Raw genomic sequence first — 18,728 nt, 5'->3', positions numbered from 1 at the left:
TCTAAAAGGTGGAGAGGTACTTCCATACATATCCGTAAAAGGCATCCAAATCCTTTAGTTCAAGTCACCATAAAAGTAGAATTAATTCATTAATACTCTGCACAATTTGTACTGAGTTTTGCCTGTTTATAAAAAAATGAAGTTCGACATTCAAATTTTCCATTGCTTCTGGCATGCTTACCTGCTTTTTTTTCCATCTCTTTTCTTTGTCAAGTACAAAATTGCACCTGCTGGAAACATCAGAAAGGTATATTTTTCATCTGTCTTTTAATGAAAGGTGTATCAGCTCTTTAATGGCTAATAGGAAGCATTAGGGTAAATTACTTTGCCCTCCTGATTACCACTGTAGATCTTCAAAGTGATTTCCTCAGACTTAGTGTTTCTCTTTTTTAAGAGACGTCCAACTTTAATTTGAAAACTTCATAGTGTGAATTACTAACTGCTTTTCCAAGTAAGTTGCTCCAGTAGCTACACACCTTATTGTGACAAATTTTTAGCGTATTTCTAGTCTGATTTTATTAACTTAGGCAACAGTACCTTGCATTTTTACTATATTAATGGGTCCTCTGCTGTCGGAAAACCTTTTCACTGAATTAATGAATAAGCTTTCTTCTAAACATTTTATTTGTTAAGTCAAAGCAACTCAAATCTAGAAAATTCTAATTTCCAGGGAAAATTTAAGAGTATGAAATAACTTCTTATTTTTCAATTTTTTCCTGAATTTTTAATGTGCATTATCATTTCTGAAGATTGATTACACGAAAAGGATGTTTTCTAATAGCTGCCTCACTAGATCTTGGCACTCTTAGACACTGCTTTTTTCTGTTCAGCTTGCTCATCAGGACTAGTAAATCTCTAGGAAACACTGCTTCAACATACAGCCACTAAAGCAAGTAAGTCTAATTCAGGTGGCCAGGTATGTGGCCTGACCGGCACTTTACCATGCTAGTTACACTAGTTGTTACACTATCAACTACTATACAACCACTATACAAAGACATCACTGTGGTTATACCATGACTCATGTAAGATGGCACCAAGATATCATAGAATCACAGTATGGTTTGTGTTAGAAGGGACCTCAAAGATCATCTAGTTCCAAGACCCCTGCCATGGGCAGGGACACCCTCCACTAGACCAGATTGCCCAAAGCCCCATCCAACCTGGCCTTAAAAACTTCCTGGGATGGGGCACCCATAACCTCTCTGGGCAAACGGTTCCAGTGCCTCATGACCCTCATAGACAAGAATTTCTCCCTAATATAAAATCTAAACCTACCCTTCTTCAGCTTAAGGACATTATCTCTTGTCCTATCACCACATGCCCTTGTAAACAGTCCCTCTCCAGCTTTCCTGTAGGCCCCTTCAGATACTGGAAGGCCATAATTAGATCTCCCTGGAGCCACCTTTTCTCCAGGCTAATCCACCGCAACTCTCTCAGTCTTTCCTCACAGGAGAGGTGCTCCAGGCCCTTGATCATTTTTGTGGCCCTACTCTGGATCGACTCCAACAGGTCTATGTCTTTCTTGCACTAGAGACCCCAGAGCTGGACGCAGTACTCCAGGTGGGATCTGATGAGAGTGGAATAGAGGGGGGAAATCACTTCCCTCGACCCGCTGGCCATGCTTCTTTTGATGCAGCCTGGGATATGGTTGGCTTTCTGGGCTGCAAGTGTGTTTCTTTGGGTGATCATCTAAAAGACTCTAAAGACGAACTATTCACACCTTTTCAGGGACATGAGCCAGGACATTTATACTATGCCCAGAGAAGCTCATTTCTTCAGGCCTCTGCACCAAACTGATCCTTCCTATACTCTACTATGTCTGTCAAAGTTCTTAATCAAAATTAGCTGCCTCTCCTGTCATCACACATCAAGTAAAAGTGCTGATTTGAATAGATACTTCTAGCAGCATCTAATCAAGTCCCTGCTTTCTGAAGCATGAGAATTATACAGTCCATCCTTAGGGACATGTGTAGGCCAAAGGGACAGGATTATAGAATCACAGAATTATAGAATGGTTTGGGTTGGAAGGGACCCTTCAAGGTCATCTAGACCAACCCCTCAACTCAGTCTTTCCTCACAGAAGAGGTGTTCCATCTCTCTGATCATTTCTGTAGCCCTCATCTGGACATGCTCCAACAGGTCTTTCTTGTATTCCAGTGCTGGACACAGCACTCCAGGTGGGGTCTCACTAGAGCGGAGTACAGGCGAGCGGAATCACCTCCCTCAACCTGCTCATCACATTTCTTTTGGTGCAGCCCAGAATACTGTTGGTTTTCTGGGGTGGCTTTTGTTCAACTTTTCATCCACCAATACCCCTAAGTCCTTCTTGTCAGGGCTGCTCTCAGTCCCTTCATCCCCAGTTTGTATTGATTCTTGGAGGTTGCCCCAACCCATATACAGGACTTTGCACTTGGCCTGGCGTGAACCCACTCCTTAAGGTTGTCCAAGTCCCTCTGGATGGCCTCCCATCCCTGAGGCATGTAAACTGCACCGCTCAGCTTGGTGTCATCTGCAAACTTACTGAGGGTGCACTCAATCCAACTAAGTCACTGATGAATGGAATTGATTGAAAGGAATGGACTGAGAGCAGCCCCGAGGAGAAGGACTTGGGGTATTGATTGATGAGAAGCTCAACATGAGCCGGCAGTGTGCACTTGCAACCCAGAAAGCCAACCGTGTCCTGGGCTGCATCAAAAGAGGCGTGACCAGCAGGTTGAGGGAGGTGATCCTGCTCCTCTGCTCTGCTCTGGTGAGACCCCACCTGGAGTACTGCATCCAGCTCTGGAGGCCCCAGTACAAGAGAGACATTGAGCTGTTCGAGTGAGTCCAGGAGAGGGCCATGAAGCTGAGTGGAGGGACGGAGCACCTCTCCTATGAGGACAGGCTAAGAGAGTTGGGATTGTTCAGCCTGGAGAAAAGAAGGCTCCGGGGAGATCTAATTGCAGCTTACCAGTACCTGAAGGGGCCTACAGGAAAGATGGAGAGGGACTGTTTATCAGGGAGTGTAGTGACAGGACAAGAGGTAATGGGTTTAAGCTGAAGGAGGGTTGATTTAGATCAGATGTTAGAAAGAAATTCTTTACTGTTAGAGTGGTGAGGTACTGGAACAGGTTGCCCAAAGAGGTTGTGGATGCCCCATCCCTGGAAGTGTTTAAGACCAGGTTGGATGAGGCTTTGGGCAATGTGGTCTAGTGGAGGGTGTCCCTGCCCGCAGCAGGAGGGTTGGAACTAGATGATCTTTAAGGTCCCTTCCAACCCAAACCATTCCATGATTCTATGATTCTATGAAGATATTAAACAGTACCTGTCCCAGTAGGGACCTCTGAGGGACCTGGCTGTTCCTGAGTTAGTTCCTGACTTTACTTTTCTCCTAACCCATATCTTTTAGGACTGTGAAATCCAACAGTGTATGATCACTGCCTCCAATCTTGATATCACTGATTAACTCACTTATGTTAGTAACCAACAGGTCCAGTAATGCATTCCCTCTAGTAGGGCTGTCTATTGCCTGGCTTAAGAAGTTATTCTCAATGTGCTCCAGTAGTCTCCTGGACTGCCTACAGCTCGCCATGCTACTTTTCCAGCACATGTTGGGGTTGTTGAAGATCCCAGTAGGATGAGAGCCTGTGAGCACAATGCTTCCTGTGGCTGGAATAAGAAGAGTTCATCAATAGGTTCCCCTTGATTTGGTGGCCTGTGGCAAACAACAACCACAAGGTTCCCTTTGTTGCCTCAATCTCTAATTCTTGTCTTGTTCCTTCCATGAGAAGCTTGGTTGTATTCAGCAGATAGATAGGATCTGACAGTGACTGGAATGTTCTTCCAAGACCTGCCACTACCGCTGGGGAAGAATGGGCAGTGGGTAGCACCCGGTGCACCCAGCAATGGCAACCTAACATAGACACCCAGAAACAGAGACTATTTCAACTGAAATGTGACCAGGTCTGCACACCTGCACCAGACCAATGCTGTACAGCTGTAAAGCTGCCGGGTATATGCACAACTATAAATGATCATGGAACAACAGCCAAAAGAGCAGCACCTATCCCAGTGGAAAAACCCAGGGAAGTAAAAATGTGCCGTCTACTTTCACTTCCTTTGTCTAATTCTGTTGCACAGGGTTGACTCCAGTATGTATGTCTACCTCTATCATCTATCATGCAGTAAAACACAAACCTTTGTATTTGCAAATACTATTGCAAAGCTAAAATAAATTCTGTGGTTTGGCCAGTTAGTAAAATGTTTTTATGTTGCTTTTAATTTTGATTCCCACTTTTGACACCTATTCAGCAGCACTCATTAATCTGTTTCTCTTCCAAACCACTTGATTTTGCCTCAATACCAATGAAAACTGAGTTTTAAAATCATTGTATACATAGCTAAATGTGAGATGTCTGTAAGTTATCTCTTTGGTATCCTTTTATTCCTTTCGGTCCCCCTAAGCTAAAAATATATTTTATTGGAGAACTGCACCCTATACAGTCCATTCAGTTTTAATATTTTCTTGTTCCTAAGTCAGCTAGTATAAAATTAGCTTGATGGTGTCAGATATTTCCTGAGTCTAGACTAGTAAATTCTCTAGAGGCAGAGACTGTCATCACCCATTTCTATCAGGAGTATTACACACTTTGAGGTTAAAATTTGGACAAGTGGAAACCTTGCTGAATGAAAGAAACCCTTTTTTTTTTTTTTTTTTTTTTCTTCCCCTTGCATTTTAAAATAGAGGAGTTAGGATATTTTAAATACGTGATTCCTGGTTTCCATTCAAGGGAAGTTCTAAGTGTGTTTAAGCCCTATCAGTGAATATATTTTTTTCCAGATATTTGTCGATCATATATTTGGATATTTGAAGTACACAAAGCTTGCTTTCCTACATTTTACTGCTTGGCATGAGCCACACATTGAATATTACAGCTCTTTGGGAACAGATGAAAAAAATAAGGGCTTCATTTCCAATACAAAAAGAAAATTGCAATTCCAAATTTATACACAACATCTTGTTAATATCCACTGGGGAAATAAGGGCTGATATGACAGCAGCAAGCAATCCTATGCTCCACTAAACACATGAGACAGTTCTTACATTTGCAGCAGATATTCTGCAAGATATTCTTGTCCATGACATATGCTGCTTGAAAGACTTGACTGGACACAAGCTAGGAGTATTTGTTTTGGTAGGGAATTATAGCATTTTGATAGAAGCTTTATTTCACTTCAGAACAATAGTTATTAAAAAAAATCATGGAAACAAATATACTATTAAAATTGTTTCAGGAAAGAAATGTTTTATTTCAGTCTTTTGATAGATTTACTACTATGATCTTCCAAAACAGACCTCCTGAGCTACCAATACCTTGGTGGGAAGTTGAGAGCCCCAGGGAACCTCAGCCTTTTAGTCTTCAGGCTAAAATCAGAGTCTAGAAGGCCAAGCCAGTTCTGACAAGAAACTATATAGGTTTCTGATGGAAAGCTTTTGATGTTGCTTGAAGAGATGATAAAAAATGCTCATTCTCTTCTCTCCTCCAATATTCAAGCATGAAGGATGCTGTCAAAATCTTTATTCTGAACATCTAGGATGAAATGCTGTAAATATTTTCATCTGTGACAGAGACATCAAGGAGCCCTTCAATCTGTGAAATACAACACCTTTAGTTTGTGACAACCACAGAGACCTTAGTTTCAATCGTCTACTTAAAAGTAAACTCGGTGGTAGCATGGGGAGTAAAACCGGCTGCCTGGTATCAGTCAATGTATGCTAAGGCAGGGAAGGTAAATCATTTTCTCTCTTGTTCAGTTCCTAGCACTGACTGTTGATGATTGGCATGTTTCCAGTTAAAAGTGAACTGAGAGTTTCTGAATATCCTTTATAAGTACTTTTATTGTCACATCTAATAAATTGTAGTAATATTAATCCACATTAAATCTAATATTTACCAAAGTAGATGGCACTGTGGAATGTTTTTTATAAACAAAGAAGAAACTGCAACTTAGAGACATACAAACAGCTTTTTATGTAGTACCAGAAAGATTCTGCAACAAATCCTTTTGCAGTGGGTGTGAGGAAAGTACGCTGACTTCATTTCAAAAGTCACCTTCCATTGGTGTTGGCCCTACTTCATCTTAATGACTGCTAATGTTTTGTCTCACAAAACATGGTTCTGAAGCCCAAAATTAACATTATTAAGTTGAACCATGTAATCATGTTGAAATTGTGAAACTGAAGGAAAACAGTCATCCATTAAAATTACAGTATGTTAGTTACTCCTTAGTGACAGAAGATAATGTAATTTGTAGATCCAGTACACAGTCATCACTGAATTTGCAAAAAAATGAAAAACAAAGTATTCTGTAGGCATTAGAGATTTATATGAAAAGATATTATCATCATGTTCCATTTTTCACATGCTAATTTATCCAGGAAAGAGACTGACATGCATTAATAACTTTTACTTAGCAAAGTCAACATTGAACTTGAAAGGAAAAAAACACTTCTGTGAAAAATTCTGCCACTGACTGGCTTTTTTCTTGCTCTCTTACACTTAAAGTGATTCAAGATTAAACTTAAAGTAATGATAATAACCCTACTTAAAGAAAAACAAACTCTGAGATTGATGTAGTCATCATAATGCAAGCACTGCTGAAGAATATATTTAAAAATATTTGTTCAAAGTTCCTTTTTTTTCATAATATACCTATTTTTTCCCTTATGTAAATTATTTTTTCCATTGTTGCTTGCAAGATTGCAAAAGAAGTCAGTCAAAAGATCAGGTAAACAACATAAAGGGATAGATCTGAGATCAGAAAATTCTTTTAAAATATAATTTCTTATTATGAACATAATTTACAAGCAACAGTGAAGCAGACTCTACTCAGTTCCTTAAAGAGTCTTAGTACATACATACAATATTTCAGGATGAAAGAAAAAATCTCTTCTCTTGAGGAGAAGATACAGCAATTTCTGGAGCTCTGCTCTTTATCTTCCCCAAGCAAGGCAGCAGAATGACCCCAGTCTTACTCATTGTTCAGAGCACTGCTGTTGGCCGGCTATTGGTTGCAATTTCTGTTCTAATTCTTTTACTGAATCAGACCTGACTTTTTTCTCATCTCTGTATAGAAAACATTTTAGTACCACAGAAGAATACCGCATGAAGTTCAACAAGGCCAAGTGCAAGGTCCTGCATATGGGTCGGCGCAATCCCAAGCACAACTACAGGCTGGGCAAGAAATGGATTGAGAGCAGCCCCAAGGAGAAGCACTTGGGGGTATTGATTGATGAGAAGCTCAACATGAGCCGGCAGTGTGTGCCTGCAACCCAGAAAGCCAACCGTGTCCTGGGCTGCATCAAGTGTGACCAGCAAGTGAGGGAGGTGATCCTGCCCCTCTACTCTGCTCTGGTGAGACCCCACCTGGAGTACTGCGTCCAGCTCTGGGGACCCCAGTACAAGAGAGACATTGAGCTGTTGGAGAGAGTCCAGAGGAGGGCCACAAAGCTGATCAGAGGGATGGCGCACCTCTCCTGTGAGGACAGGCTGAGAGAGTTGGGATTGTTCAGCCTGGAGAAAAGAAGGCTCCAGGGAGATCTAATTGCAGCTTACCAGTATCTGAAGGGGGCCTACAGGAAAGATGGAGAGGGACTGTTTATCAGGGAGTGTAGTGACAGGACAAGAGGTAATGGGTTTAAGCTGAAGGAGGGTTGATTTAGATCAGATGTTAGAAAGAAATTCTTTACTGTTAAAGTGGTGAGGCACTGGCACAGGTTACCCAGAGAAGCTGTGGATGCCCCATCCCTGGAAGCGTTTAAGACCAGGTTGGATGAGGCTTTGGGCAACGTGGTGTAGTGGAGGGTGTCCCTGCCCACAGCAGGAGGGTTGGAACTAGATGATCTTTAAGGTCCCTTCCAACCCAAACCATTCCATGATTCTATGATTCTATTATTCTATAAGATACATAGTCCTGCAATAACAAATGCAGTCCTGTAAAATACAGAATCATATTCTGGGCTGCAAGAGCACACTGCTGGCTCATGTTGAGCTTCTCATCAATCAATACCCCCAAGTCCTTCTCCTCGGGGCTGCATTCAATCCATTCCTCACCCAGCCTATAGTCGTGCTTGGGATTGCGCCAACCCACCTGCATGACCTTGCACTTGGCCTTGTTGAACTTCATGCAGTTTGCACGGGCCCACCTCTCCAGCCTGTCAAGGTCCCTCTGGATGGCATCCCTTCCCTCCAGCGTGTCGACCACACCACACAGCTTGGTGTCGTCGGCAAACTTGCTGAGGGTGCACTTGACCCCACTGTCCATGTTGCCGACAAAGATGTTGAACAGTGCCAGTCCCAGTACCGACCCCTGAGGAAGGTACTAGTTCCTCTTGGCCATACCTGTATGAGAGATTCTCACCTTGTTTTTATAACCTGACAGGACACTGATTATCTCAACTGTAACAAAACTCTCCCTCAAAATTTCCAAAGATTTAGCATCACAAAAAAATGGGCAACCTAAATACAGCCATGGTCTCACCTGCTTACCCCACTGAAATAACGCAGCCCAGCTGATGGATACAGTGCATGGTGCAATTTCTTAACAAAACCCTCTAGCCACATAATAGCATAGGCACTTTGCCATACATGAACAAATGTGAAAAAACAGAACGGTAGCAGACTTGCACAGAGCACGGGCAACTGTCTTGCAGCAGGATACCTGGTCAAATCCAATTTTCCCAGCAGCTCCAGTCTCAGCTAACAAGAGAGCTCTTTGACCAACATGAGGTAGCCAGATGTCAAATCATTTCAGACCAGAAATGAAAGTTGACTTACATGTGCTCCCCAGAGCTATCCCAAGATGGACTTCTACAGATACCTTGTCAAAATTATGACTGAGGGAGAAACTTGCTCTCTTGGGCTATTCTCCACCACAAGACTGGCCAGTGAGATAAAATCCCTTCTAGGTTTTCCAATTTAAAACCATCACCATGTAATCACTACATGTGTAGTGTAAACACTACAAGATGAGGCTGAACTGCAATTTGTATGCACTGCGTTGCAGCATGCTGAGCCAGTGCTGCTGCTACTGCTTCAGTTATGAGCTGCACGGTCTGTGTTAATACATTCAGAAACGCTAGGCTGCAGTGTGTAATTATTGCATGCTATATATCTCACATTACCCTACAAAACACAATGTGGTTATTCAATAGGTGCCACATATTTTTCACATTAAGTATTCTAAATGTTGTACTTACCATGGTTTGCCATAAGAAGACATTTCTTCTACTGCATGCCTTTGCGCATATCTCACTTACAAGACCTTAACTGCAGCTCTAAGCGTGATACTTTCATTATTATTACTAGTTTGAATAGTGGATAAGTATCTTGTTTCTACACAGACACACCTCCCCTGTGAAAAAGCATGGATCACAGCATATATACAAACCAGGAATAAGAAATGCTGCCTTTGTAAAAATATGTGCCCAATAATCATGCCTACTTTAAAAGTAAATCAGATGACTGGCGTAGCAAGCATAACATGATTTTATCTCCACATGTAAAATTACTGTTCATGGTATCACTGAAAGGAAAGCCATAATTAGAACAGGGAAATGAAGAGATCTGAGGAGGTCTAGAGGGCATACAGAAATCCCTCTGGTAATTAAAGAATTCACACTGCACTTTGTTTGCTTCAAAACCAATAATCAAGTTATCTGAAGGAAGTTAACAAGAGCTGTGGTCTACTTCACTTACTTCACGTAGCATTTTAAATAAAATATTGATTTAACAATAAAAAATGTGGATGAAGATTTGGAATCTTTTCTTGTTTCTATGAACAATGGAAGATGTCATGAAAGGTGTAACAATTCCAGAAGACAAGAGAGAAGGAACAGTGACTTTTACTAGGTAATAAGAAGATTCATGATCTTTTTGAAGATTCTTACCTTAAATCCTTAAAAAGGATTGTTATTGGATTTTAGTCTCCTGGTCTTCCTTTCTTAGAAAGCAGCCATATGCTAGCTTTTATTAATCAATGCCATTATTAAAAATTAAGCAATTTTCATTGCTTATTTCCATTTTCCAAAGCTCATGCTCTTCATTAATTTGATAGAGACCACCTTCTCCTTATATTTGCATTTGAGAAGTCTAGATCTGGACAATTCAGACTTTAAAATACCTTTGGGGAATCAAAACTGAGCACCAGTCTGAAATGATGGCAAATGTTGAATTGCAGCTCTGTGAGTTCTGTTACTGGCCTTTCAGTTTTTCAGGTATTAACATCTTTTCAAAACTCTAAATATAATCTCAAAGATATTATATTTATGTTTCAAAGGCAGAGACAATTCCTGTCCAGTTCTGGTTAGTTTATTGTGTTTTCCTTAGTAAGATGTGAAACATGCTATGTTTATAGGTGTTCAAAAATACTTCACAGAGATTACATTCTTAATATAAATGCAAAAAACACTGCTGGCTGAATATAGCATTGCATTCTTTCATAATGTCATTTTTATTAAAATTTTCCAGACAGTGCTGCAAAGCTTAAAATTAATTGTTTCCCAAGCTTTGCAAGTTTACCTGTTTTAACTTGAATTTTATTCTGTCATGTCAATAATGTGAAATCGTTATTCTGATAAAAATACCTTACAATAGGACACAGGCCAGACATTCTCATTAAAACAGAAGAATTGATTCAACATAGCATGATTTAACAGAGACCATGGAACACTTGGCATTAAAGAAAGCCTCGATTAGCAAACTTTTCTTCATATTCTTCACAAAATTTCCTTCGCATTTGGAAATTGCATTTCTGGCCAAAGGCAGCATTGCATTTGAAAAACTGCATCTTTTGTTTGTATAGCACAGCATATTTCTCCCGTGAAAACGCACAAAGAAGGGCAGTAGTTTGTGAAAGGGTACTTGGGAGTCATGGGGAAAGAAAGTGCCTCTGAAGGAGAGGACAAAGTGCAAGATGAAGATGTATACCAAAACTGAACATGAAATGGTGAAGGGCAGATGCCACTTAAACTTTCCAGAGCTGAGAACTGTAAACTTAACACTACAATAAAAATGAAATGTACATGTATATCAATGCACATCTATAGAGTATGGCATGTAATTTGGAGGTACTAATATGCTGATCAGACTCTGGCAAGCCCAGGGACAGAATCCAGAGGAAAAGTACTGTGCTTTGCTATAAGAGATAACTTTATACTGGAAAAAAAACTGAACCGTGATGCAAGACATGTGCATCCTATAATTTCCTGTACACTTTTTAGAAGGAAAAAAAAATTAAACTAGCACATGACAGTTGGTATATGATCTCCACAGTAGCGATAAAGTCAAATGGACAGCGAAAGTTTTTTTTTTAAAAGAAAAACCTGTAGATACACAATGTGGATATGTCCACACATTGTTCCAGTGATTTTAAATGTAGTTTTCAATGTATGAACAAGGGAGGTGCTGTGGAGTCCCAGGGCATGAGCAGAATCCACCTGAGAGAAACTTCATTTGAGCAGCAAAGATCACGCACACATGCAGAAGTACTGCCTCCTGCTGCAAACACTAGGACTTCACTTGGCAACAACTTTCACTAGATTAAGTATAGTCAAACAATGAAAAATGTAAAATGCATCATGAAAAGCACATGAGGAGCATTTGTGGAAAGCATGATTAAGCATTTAAGATTATTTCCTTGCTTTGCTACTTTCATGGAAAGAACACAACATGAAGATTTAGATCCTAAATGTGTATTTGCACAAAATAGTCTTTGTTTACTACAAAGGTTTTCAAAGGATAGTTATCTGTTAGAATTTTTGTTATGATTATTATTATTATTTCAGTTTAAATACTATAAATGTAGTATAATGTGTGTATAGGGAAACTGCTTGAAGATTAGTTTTCAGTTTAATATCTGTTACTGCATGTAAATGGAAATTCAAATTAAAAATCTATTTTGTCTAGTTTTGTCTGTTTTGCCATAGAGTATGTTTTATGTTTCAGCTGAAAAAAGCATACTGCTTTCATGTAGCATCTGCTGTTGGGTCATTTGAGATTAATTTTGCACAACTTTTGTAAATAACAGATTTATTATCAGATTTTCTTCTCTGATTGGATGTTTTTTTTAACTCTAGGCCCCAACAATTCTCTTGTGAGAATAAAAGAACATTCTCTCATAAAATAATTAAAAAGACTCAGGACTTTTTTTTCGACTAGTAAAAATATTAATTAGGTTCACCACCAAAGTGTGATAACATGTAAAATATCTTGTTTTCCATGTTAATGCTTCATAATTGCACAGAGCTTTTCAACTTCAAAGCTCTTTACATGAATTAAGTGAACATCCCTGAAGGCATTAGGCAAAATTTTCTTTGCCTGCAAAAAGAGATTTGCAAGAGACAAATGCTTTGTGAAAAATGCAGGACTGTGCTTTATTGTTTTAATCTACTGACATCACTTATGAGAAAAAATATTACTATCATTTTGCAGATGGAGCAGTGAAAATAGGGGAAGCTGAATGGGAATATCCCTGCTCATTTGAAAACTCTGTACTTCACCTTAACTGTGGCACACTGAACAAGTGAGAAACAAAATGTGAGATAATTCAGTTTTCCAAAGCCATGTCAACATACCTTTCAATTATTTCTTTACTTCCCCACCAAAGCTCAAGCTGCCTGAAAGTCTGATGATTACCTCCTATTGCACCACTCCATGCATAGTGCCCTTGCTCAAGCAGTCAAGCAGAGAAAAATGCATTTGCTAGCATTCAGTCAAAAATAGTTATCTAGTACTCCACTTTACTGCATCAAATGACATTTTAAAAGGTACTTACTAGAAACAGGATGTTTCCCAAAATTCAGGAGCAATGGTTATTCCTTTATGTCAGATAGATCAAAATCTATCACAAATCACCACTTTGGTGACTACAAGATCTACAAGCATTCCTCTTTGTACTTACCATGTGATTTCTATGCCACTTCACTGGATACAGGGAGTAATACATTGGGTCTTTTTATTGCTCAAGTAGAAAGTGCTCATTACCTATTTATGTTTATATATAGGAAAAAACAAAGAATTGTTTCAAGTGGCATACATCACACTGTTGTAGTGGTTGATTTCCTCAAGATGGTCTTCTGGGGTTTTGGTGCGGTTTGTGGAGGCACAGTCGCAGGTCTCGGAGGAGGAAAGCTATTACTGGGACTTATCCCCATTCCTCCATTTTCCAGAGGAAATGGAGGCAGCGGAGGTGGTGGAGGTGGCAGAGGAGGGCACTGGTGTGGCAGCTTTCCCACAACATGGGCAGGCTCACTGTGCAAGTGCACCTCTCTGTTTTTAATGTTATACCGAACATCACAGTCAGGGCAATAGCCATGGTACTGCACTTTTTCACTAAATCGTACCCGTTCCCTTGCTCCCGGCTGAGGACATCGCTCTTTCTCAGGTCTGTGCATCAGAGGCTGGATTGCAACTTTCTCCAAATTACTGTTCGGTATACAGCATATATCTCCATTTGGGATGCGGTTGGGTGGGACTGGCAAGCCCCCGTTCCGCAGCAGGGTACCATTAGTCTTGACAGGGTTGGCTGAAGGAGACAGCCTGGAAGGCTCGTCACACTTGATGGGTGTCAGTCGCGGCGGAGGCGGGGGTGGATTCGGCTTCCGCAGCACGGTGAGGATAGCAGAGGGGTGCGCGGGCGGCTTGATGAGTGGTGCGCTGCCCCGCACCTTGACTTTCTCCAAGCTGGAAGCTGTTGTGCTGCTGGAGCTGCTGTTGAGCGTGTCCGTTTTGGAACTATCTGTCATCTCATCCTCCAGCTGCAGGTCAGATGTCAGTGTGTCGATCTGGTCAACCACCTACACAACAGCCAGAGTGAAAATGGTGAGAAAAGCTTGCCCCACTGAAGGCACAGAAAAACAAAAGCACTGTCCACTATCAGTTTTGTCCTTCCCAGAGATGAAGCATCCACATTTTTTTGGACCATTGTTTCTTTTTTCTTGCCAATGTAACAAAATAATACCAGTAATACTAATAACATTTATAATACTGATAGTACTACTAATAATAGAGATGGCTAGTTTGCTATGTCATCACCTGAATACAAAAGAAATATAACTTGAAACACTCTGGAATGAAATTCCATTTCTTTCTCTGTAGGGTTTACTTGGCGCTATCATTGTAAGTGAACTGTAATCCTTCAATATTATGCTTTGTCTTCCAGTGCAGGAGGAGACTGAATTATTTAACTTTAGCTTCTACGTGACAGCTTCTGAATCCAAATTGTCTGCAGAGTATCTTTTGGCTCTGACCTTTCACACAGTCTAGATTTAAAAATGCATCTCCATATAGGTGATATCATATACCTACAATCATAAGTTTGGTACAGTCTTTCTTGACAATTTTTAAATATAAATAAGGTACGGAGAAGCAACTCTTCTCATGTATTAGACTGCACTATCTCCCTTTATGAATATTTGCCTTAAGATCTGAGATCTTCTGATGCAATCCTGAAATAGCATTTGCTGCAAGAGGAAAAGTAGCTTGGTTTCCAAAGTTACAAGCATTTATTAACTCATGCACTTTATTCCAAGATTTTCTCTACCTCCCATATTTCTGATGGTAGTTTCTACAATGTTAGATCTCTTCTAGTCTCCCTAATTTTTCTTTTCCTCTATTTTCTACCATGATAGCCCCCTCAAATGGTACCTATAATCATACAGGACCTCAGCAATCAACATCACGTATGTGAGGAAAAACACAGCCACAGACCACTGATGGGGTTATTTCACAATTAGCTATGGATAAATCTCATGGAGATTATCCAAATAATATACTAAAGCTTTCTCAACTTAATAAAATTCACTCACAATTTCCAATATCCAATTCCCAATAAAGAAGAAAATAAAATAACAGAAATGCATTTTAATGTTATTTTAAGACATACACAAAATTCTAATCATTTTATGCAAATTTTTTTTCTGCAGAACCAGACACATGGCTTCTTTGCTTTAGGCCTCCTGTGCAACAAAGATTGTCCCTGTTTCACACTGTACAAAATAAATGTACTCCCATGCAATGCAATTCTAAAGAAACAATACCTAGTGTTCATTATTTTCAGACACATAAATTCAAGGTGATATTCCACTGGTGCTCTGATGATATAGCTGCAATTATGCAGCACATGTGTGGCATAAAATGGCAGACCCTGGTGATAAGAAAATTAGCATCCGTTCAAGCTGTCCTTCTGACAGTGCAAAAATTTTGTCAAGAGTAACAAGAGTTCTGTTATGAACTGTCCTTGAATTTGAATGACTAGAGTTTATCTCTTGCCCTCTGGGCAAATGTGTAGTCCACATTGGAATTTTTTTGTCACCTATCCATTTTTAAAAAATAAAACCAGCATGAAATGGTTCTGACATAACAACACAGTTTAACTGTCCAGATTCATTCCCACCACAAGTTGTGATTCTGTTTACTGTTATTTTCTTTTGGTTTTTTTGTCCCAGAAAAAAAAATTCAAATAAGGTGAAAAAGTGATAGAGAACTGGTGACTAACACAGTGAAACTGATGTAGTTAAAAAAACAAAAAAAGCAAAGAAAAAAAGAGAGTTGAAAAAAAAATAGCCTCCATTTCACAATGCACTCCCTGTGGAAGTAATAGAGAGAATATTTAGAAACAAAAATGCTGCTCTAGTTGTGCAGAATCTGTCCATTTTTCAGTTCTGGAATAAAACAATACTTGATTCACATGTACAAGCATCCTTTTACTGCCTGAGGAGCTCCTTAGCTGTTAACTGGATTTGAGCTCTGCAGAGATGCCCATTTCTCCCCCCACCAGCAATATCCTGAGACTTCAAGCTCTGTAGGAGCCGGTGTGACACTCCCGAATGAACCAGGACATCAGCTCATACCTACCCCTTTTCTGGGTTGTTACTGCACAACATTAGGTGCCCACTGGGGACGGAGTTGGATGTCTCTAGCTGACCCCAAGAAATTAATTAAAGTCTGTTTAACACATGTACAGAGCCAAAATATTTTATCCTGAAATCTAAATCATTCAACAAGTCAAACCTGTGCTTATAGCATCATTTCACCCTTAGAAATATATGTGGAGCTTTTGGATGGGCTCCTTGTTGAGTATCTAACTACAAGAACAGCTTCAAGGAAAAAAAAATCAGTGTTGTATGACTGTAGGAAGGTCACAGATGTTTGCTAAAGCAATTGAATACTACCGCTGTTGAGTTCTTGCATGTCAATGCACTAACCTTTTATACTTTTAAATACATTTTTTTAAACTTTTTTTTAATCTCTATTTCAAAAGGCTTTCTCAATCTAAACTAATATCTTGAATACTAAAAGAGCATCGAAATATATAATTGAAATAATGATAGTTAGTAATCAGGGGTACTTTCCTCATATCAGCAAAATCCAAATCTTTAGAGAATGTCATAGATACTTGATATGTTTTACAGACAAGCAAAGTTACACATTTCTCTCTGCTTCAAGAGCTTTCAGGTTTGGATTAGACACAAAAAACCTAAAGAATGAGAACAAAATGAAGCAAAAAAGAAAATGACAGATCTGTGATAAATCTGAAGTTTGTGTTTAATGTTTTTAGATAATTTTAATGTTTTCTGCTAAATAAATGCTATGAATAGTATCCCCCAAAGAAGTACAAATGAAAACAAAATTAAAAAAATGGTTAGAAGTTCATCAAAGAGAACATGTGGAAATGAAAGCTCCACACTCCAGAGAGGACACAAATGAAATAAAGTCCCTGCTAACAAACAGCCATCAGGAAGGAGAAAAGCAAACATGAAGTAACCAAAGATTGCTTTGTGCTGACAACTTGCCAGGTCATACTTACTAAGAGTAAGCAATGAGGCAAGATCACTGGATTTTAAGATCAGAGGGCAAAACAAAACACTCATTGCACTCTGGATACAGTTGAGAAATACAGCGTAGAAGTTGAAGAAGCCAAAGTGAATCAGTGGATGAATGTTGTAAACATGATTCCTGAGAGTTAAAGAATAGTGTAAAGAAAGCTAGGAAAGATAAGGCAGCTGTGTAAAAGCACATCTCCTAAGGAGCGGACAAAACATTTGAGTTAATGGCTAAAGTTCTAAAAGCATTTGTGAGAAAGACTGCACGCAGAAGTTTATAGATGTAACTTTTAAATTTATACAATATGTAAGATCTATAGTAACATTGCATGAGTTTTTATTCCCACTTCACTAAGATTAAACATGAATATGATTTGTGTGACATTTGTAAGATATAACCATAAGTAAACTGATTACTACTCAGAGACAACTTTCCTCCCTTTTGTCTCTGTGAGAGCACAGCATATTAAACTGTTAGAGAAAAGGTAAAGCTCCTTGTTGTAGACAGGGGTAGGATTAAGTTATGTACTACTAGAAAAGAACCATCTTAACAATATTCATTCAGACTCAGAAGTTCTGTGCTGCAGCCACCAGTGTATGGAGAAAGAATCTGTAGTTTCAAAGCACGCAGGTCAAAAGGACATAAAAACTATTCACCCCCAATAAAAACGAAAATAAATAATGGAAAAACACAGACGTTGAAGTTGCAAACAAATTGCAACATATCCTACAATTAACCCCATCCCTCAGCATTATCAAACTCTTACTTTAAATTGCTTAAAAATATAGAGCTAGCATAAAGTATTGCTTTTCCATGGTGATCAAGCTGCAGTCCCTGGTTAAAGTAACTGAGAATCTTGTTGAAGAAAATGTCTTGTGATTATCAAATGCGGCCTATACTGGCCTAATATTTCCATTATTTGAGTTGTACTTCTAAGTTTTGTCTGGTTTTTACCTCCTCTGCTAAGGCACTTTTGTGGGTTAATATCCTAACTTGATTAACCCAATACTCAAAACTCCTTATTTTTTACCGGATGGCAGGATCTCATCATAATAATCTAACTTAGCAATAACAAGACTAAAACATGACACAGAAAGTAGCAGTTTCTTTTACTTCTTAATTGTGTCCCTAAACTGAAAAGAGTATCTACAATTAGTTACAAACACTTTTTGCAGTGCTTCCCTTTGTGTAATTATGCAATACACATCCACAAATGTGTATGTAATCTATTAAGAGTTTTATCATCTCCTTACAATAAATGTTTTACCAGGTTTGTTTTTCCTCCTGTTTAAAGGCAGTGGGAAACAAAGCAATAAGGTACTGATGTTCAATGAATATATAAACCACTAGCTGCACTCAATTCATCACAGACAATTGTGCTTTTTTAAATGCTTGAATACAGAGGCAAATTGCTTTTCAGAAAGAAAAGTAATCCACTTTTAAAGACTTATAAACTTTTAAGTTCACAGAACTTCAAAATTATAATTTTTCCAAAGATGTCCAGCCATTTTCACTGTTTTGTATGTTTTTCAAAGTTTCATGTGGATTTATGAGTAAGATTTCTTTTTTAAAATGACTTGCTTCTGTACAGGCTAGTACCTCTCAGAAAAGCTGCATAAGCAAAATGGAAATGGTACTTAGCTGTGATATTACTTCTGAGATGGAATAGTTATAATCCATATATTACTGTTTAGTACTACACCACTGCAGTGTGCAGCTATGAGATTTGATTTAACAGTTTGCTGGAAGTTTTCTAGAAAATGAATAGCTACAGACAGATACTGATCTTTATTTTAAATCAACCAAAATCAAGTCAGGTCATGAGACTAGCACAAGTTTTTGATTTCTTTCTTTGAACTAAAA

At 39.1% G+C, this 18,728-nt stretch overlaps 1 protein-coding gene across 10 annotated transcripts in view; it reads right to left on the bottom strand.

Moving 5' to 3' along the window:
• PRR16 (proline rich 16) overlaps nucleotides 1-18,728 on the bottom strand; it is a 168,626-nt gene that overhangs the window by 45,242 nt on the left and 104,656 nt on the right. For 5 of the 10 annotated variants that reach the window (XR_012833161.1, XR_012833162.1, XR_012833165.1 and 2 more), the window contains one exon: nucleotides 12,943-13,837. Coding sequence is in view for 4 of the 10 variants with exons in the window: in XM_075741054.1 (XP_075597169.1) it covers nucleotides 13,079-13,837 (759 nt within the window). In the remaining 6 variants the exon portion in view is untranslated. Of the gene's footprint in view, nucleotides 1-4,076; nucleotides 5,634-12,942; nucleotides 13,838-18,728 lie in introns of those variants that run through there. The other 5 variants (XM_075741054.1, XM_075741055.1, XM_075741056.1 and 2 more) reach the window with 3 other exon arrangements.

Source organism: Balearica regulorum, chromosome Z (assembly GCF_011004875.1).
Source record: "Balearica regulorum gibbericeps isolate bBalReg1 chromosome Z, bBalReg1.pri, whole genome shotgun sequence".
Taxonomy (NCBI): domain Eukaryota; kingdom Metazoa; phylum Chordata; class Aves; order Gruiformes; family Gruidae; genus Balearica; species Balearica regulorum.
Note: the sequence above shows the minus strand (reverse complement) of the source record. Positions and strands in the feature narration are given on the sequence as shown.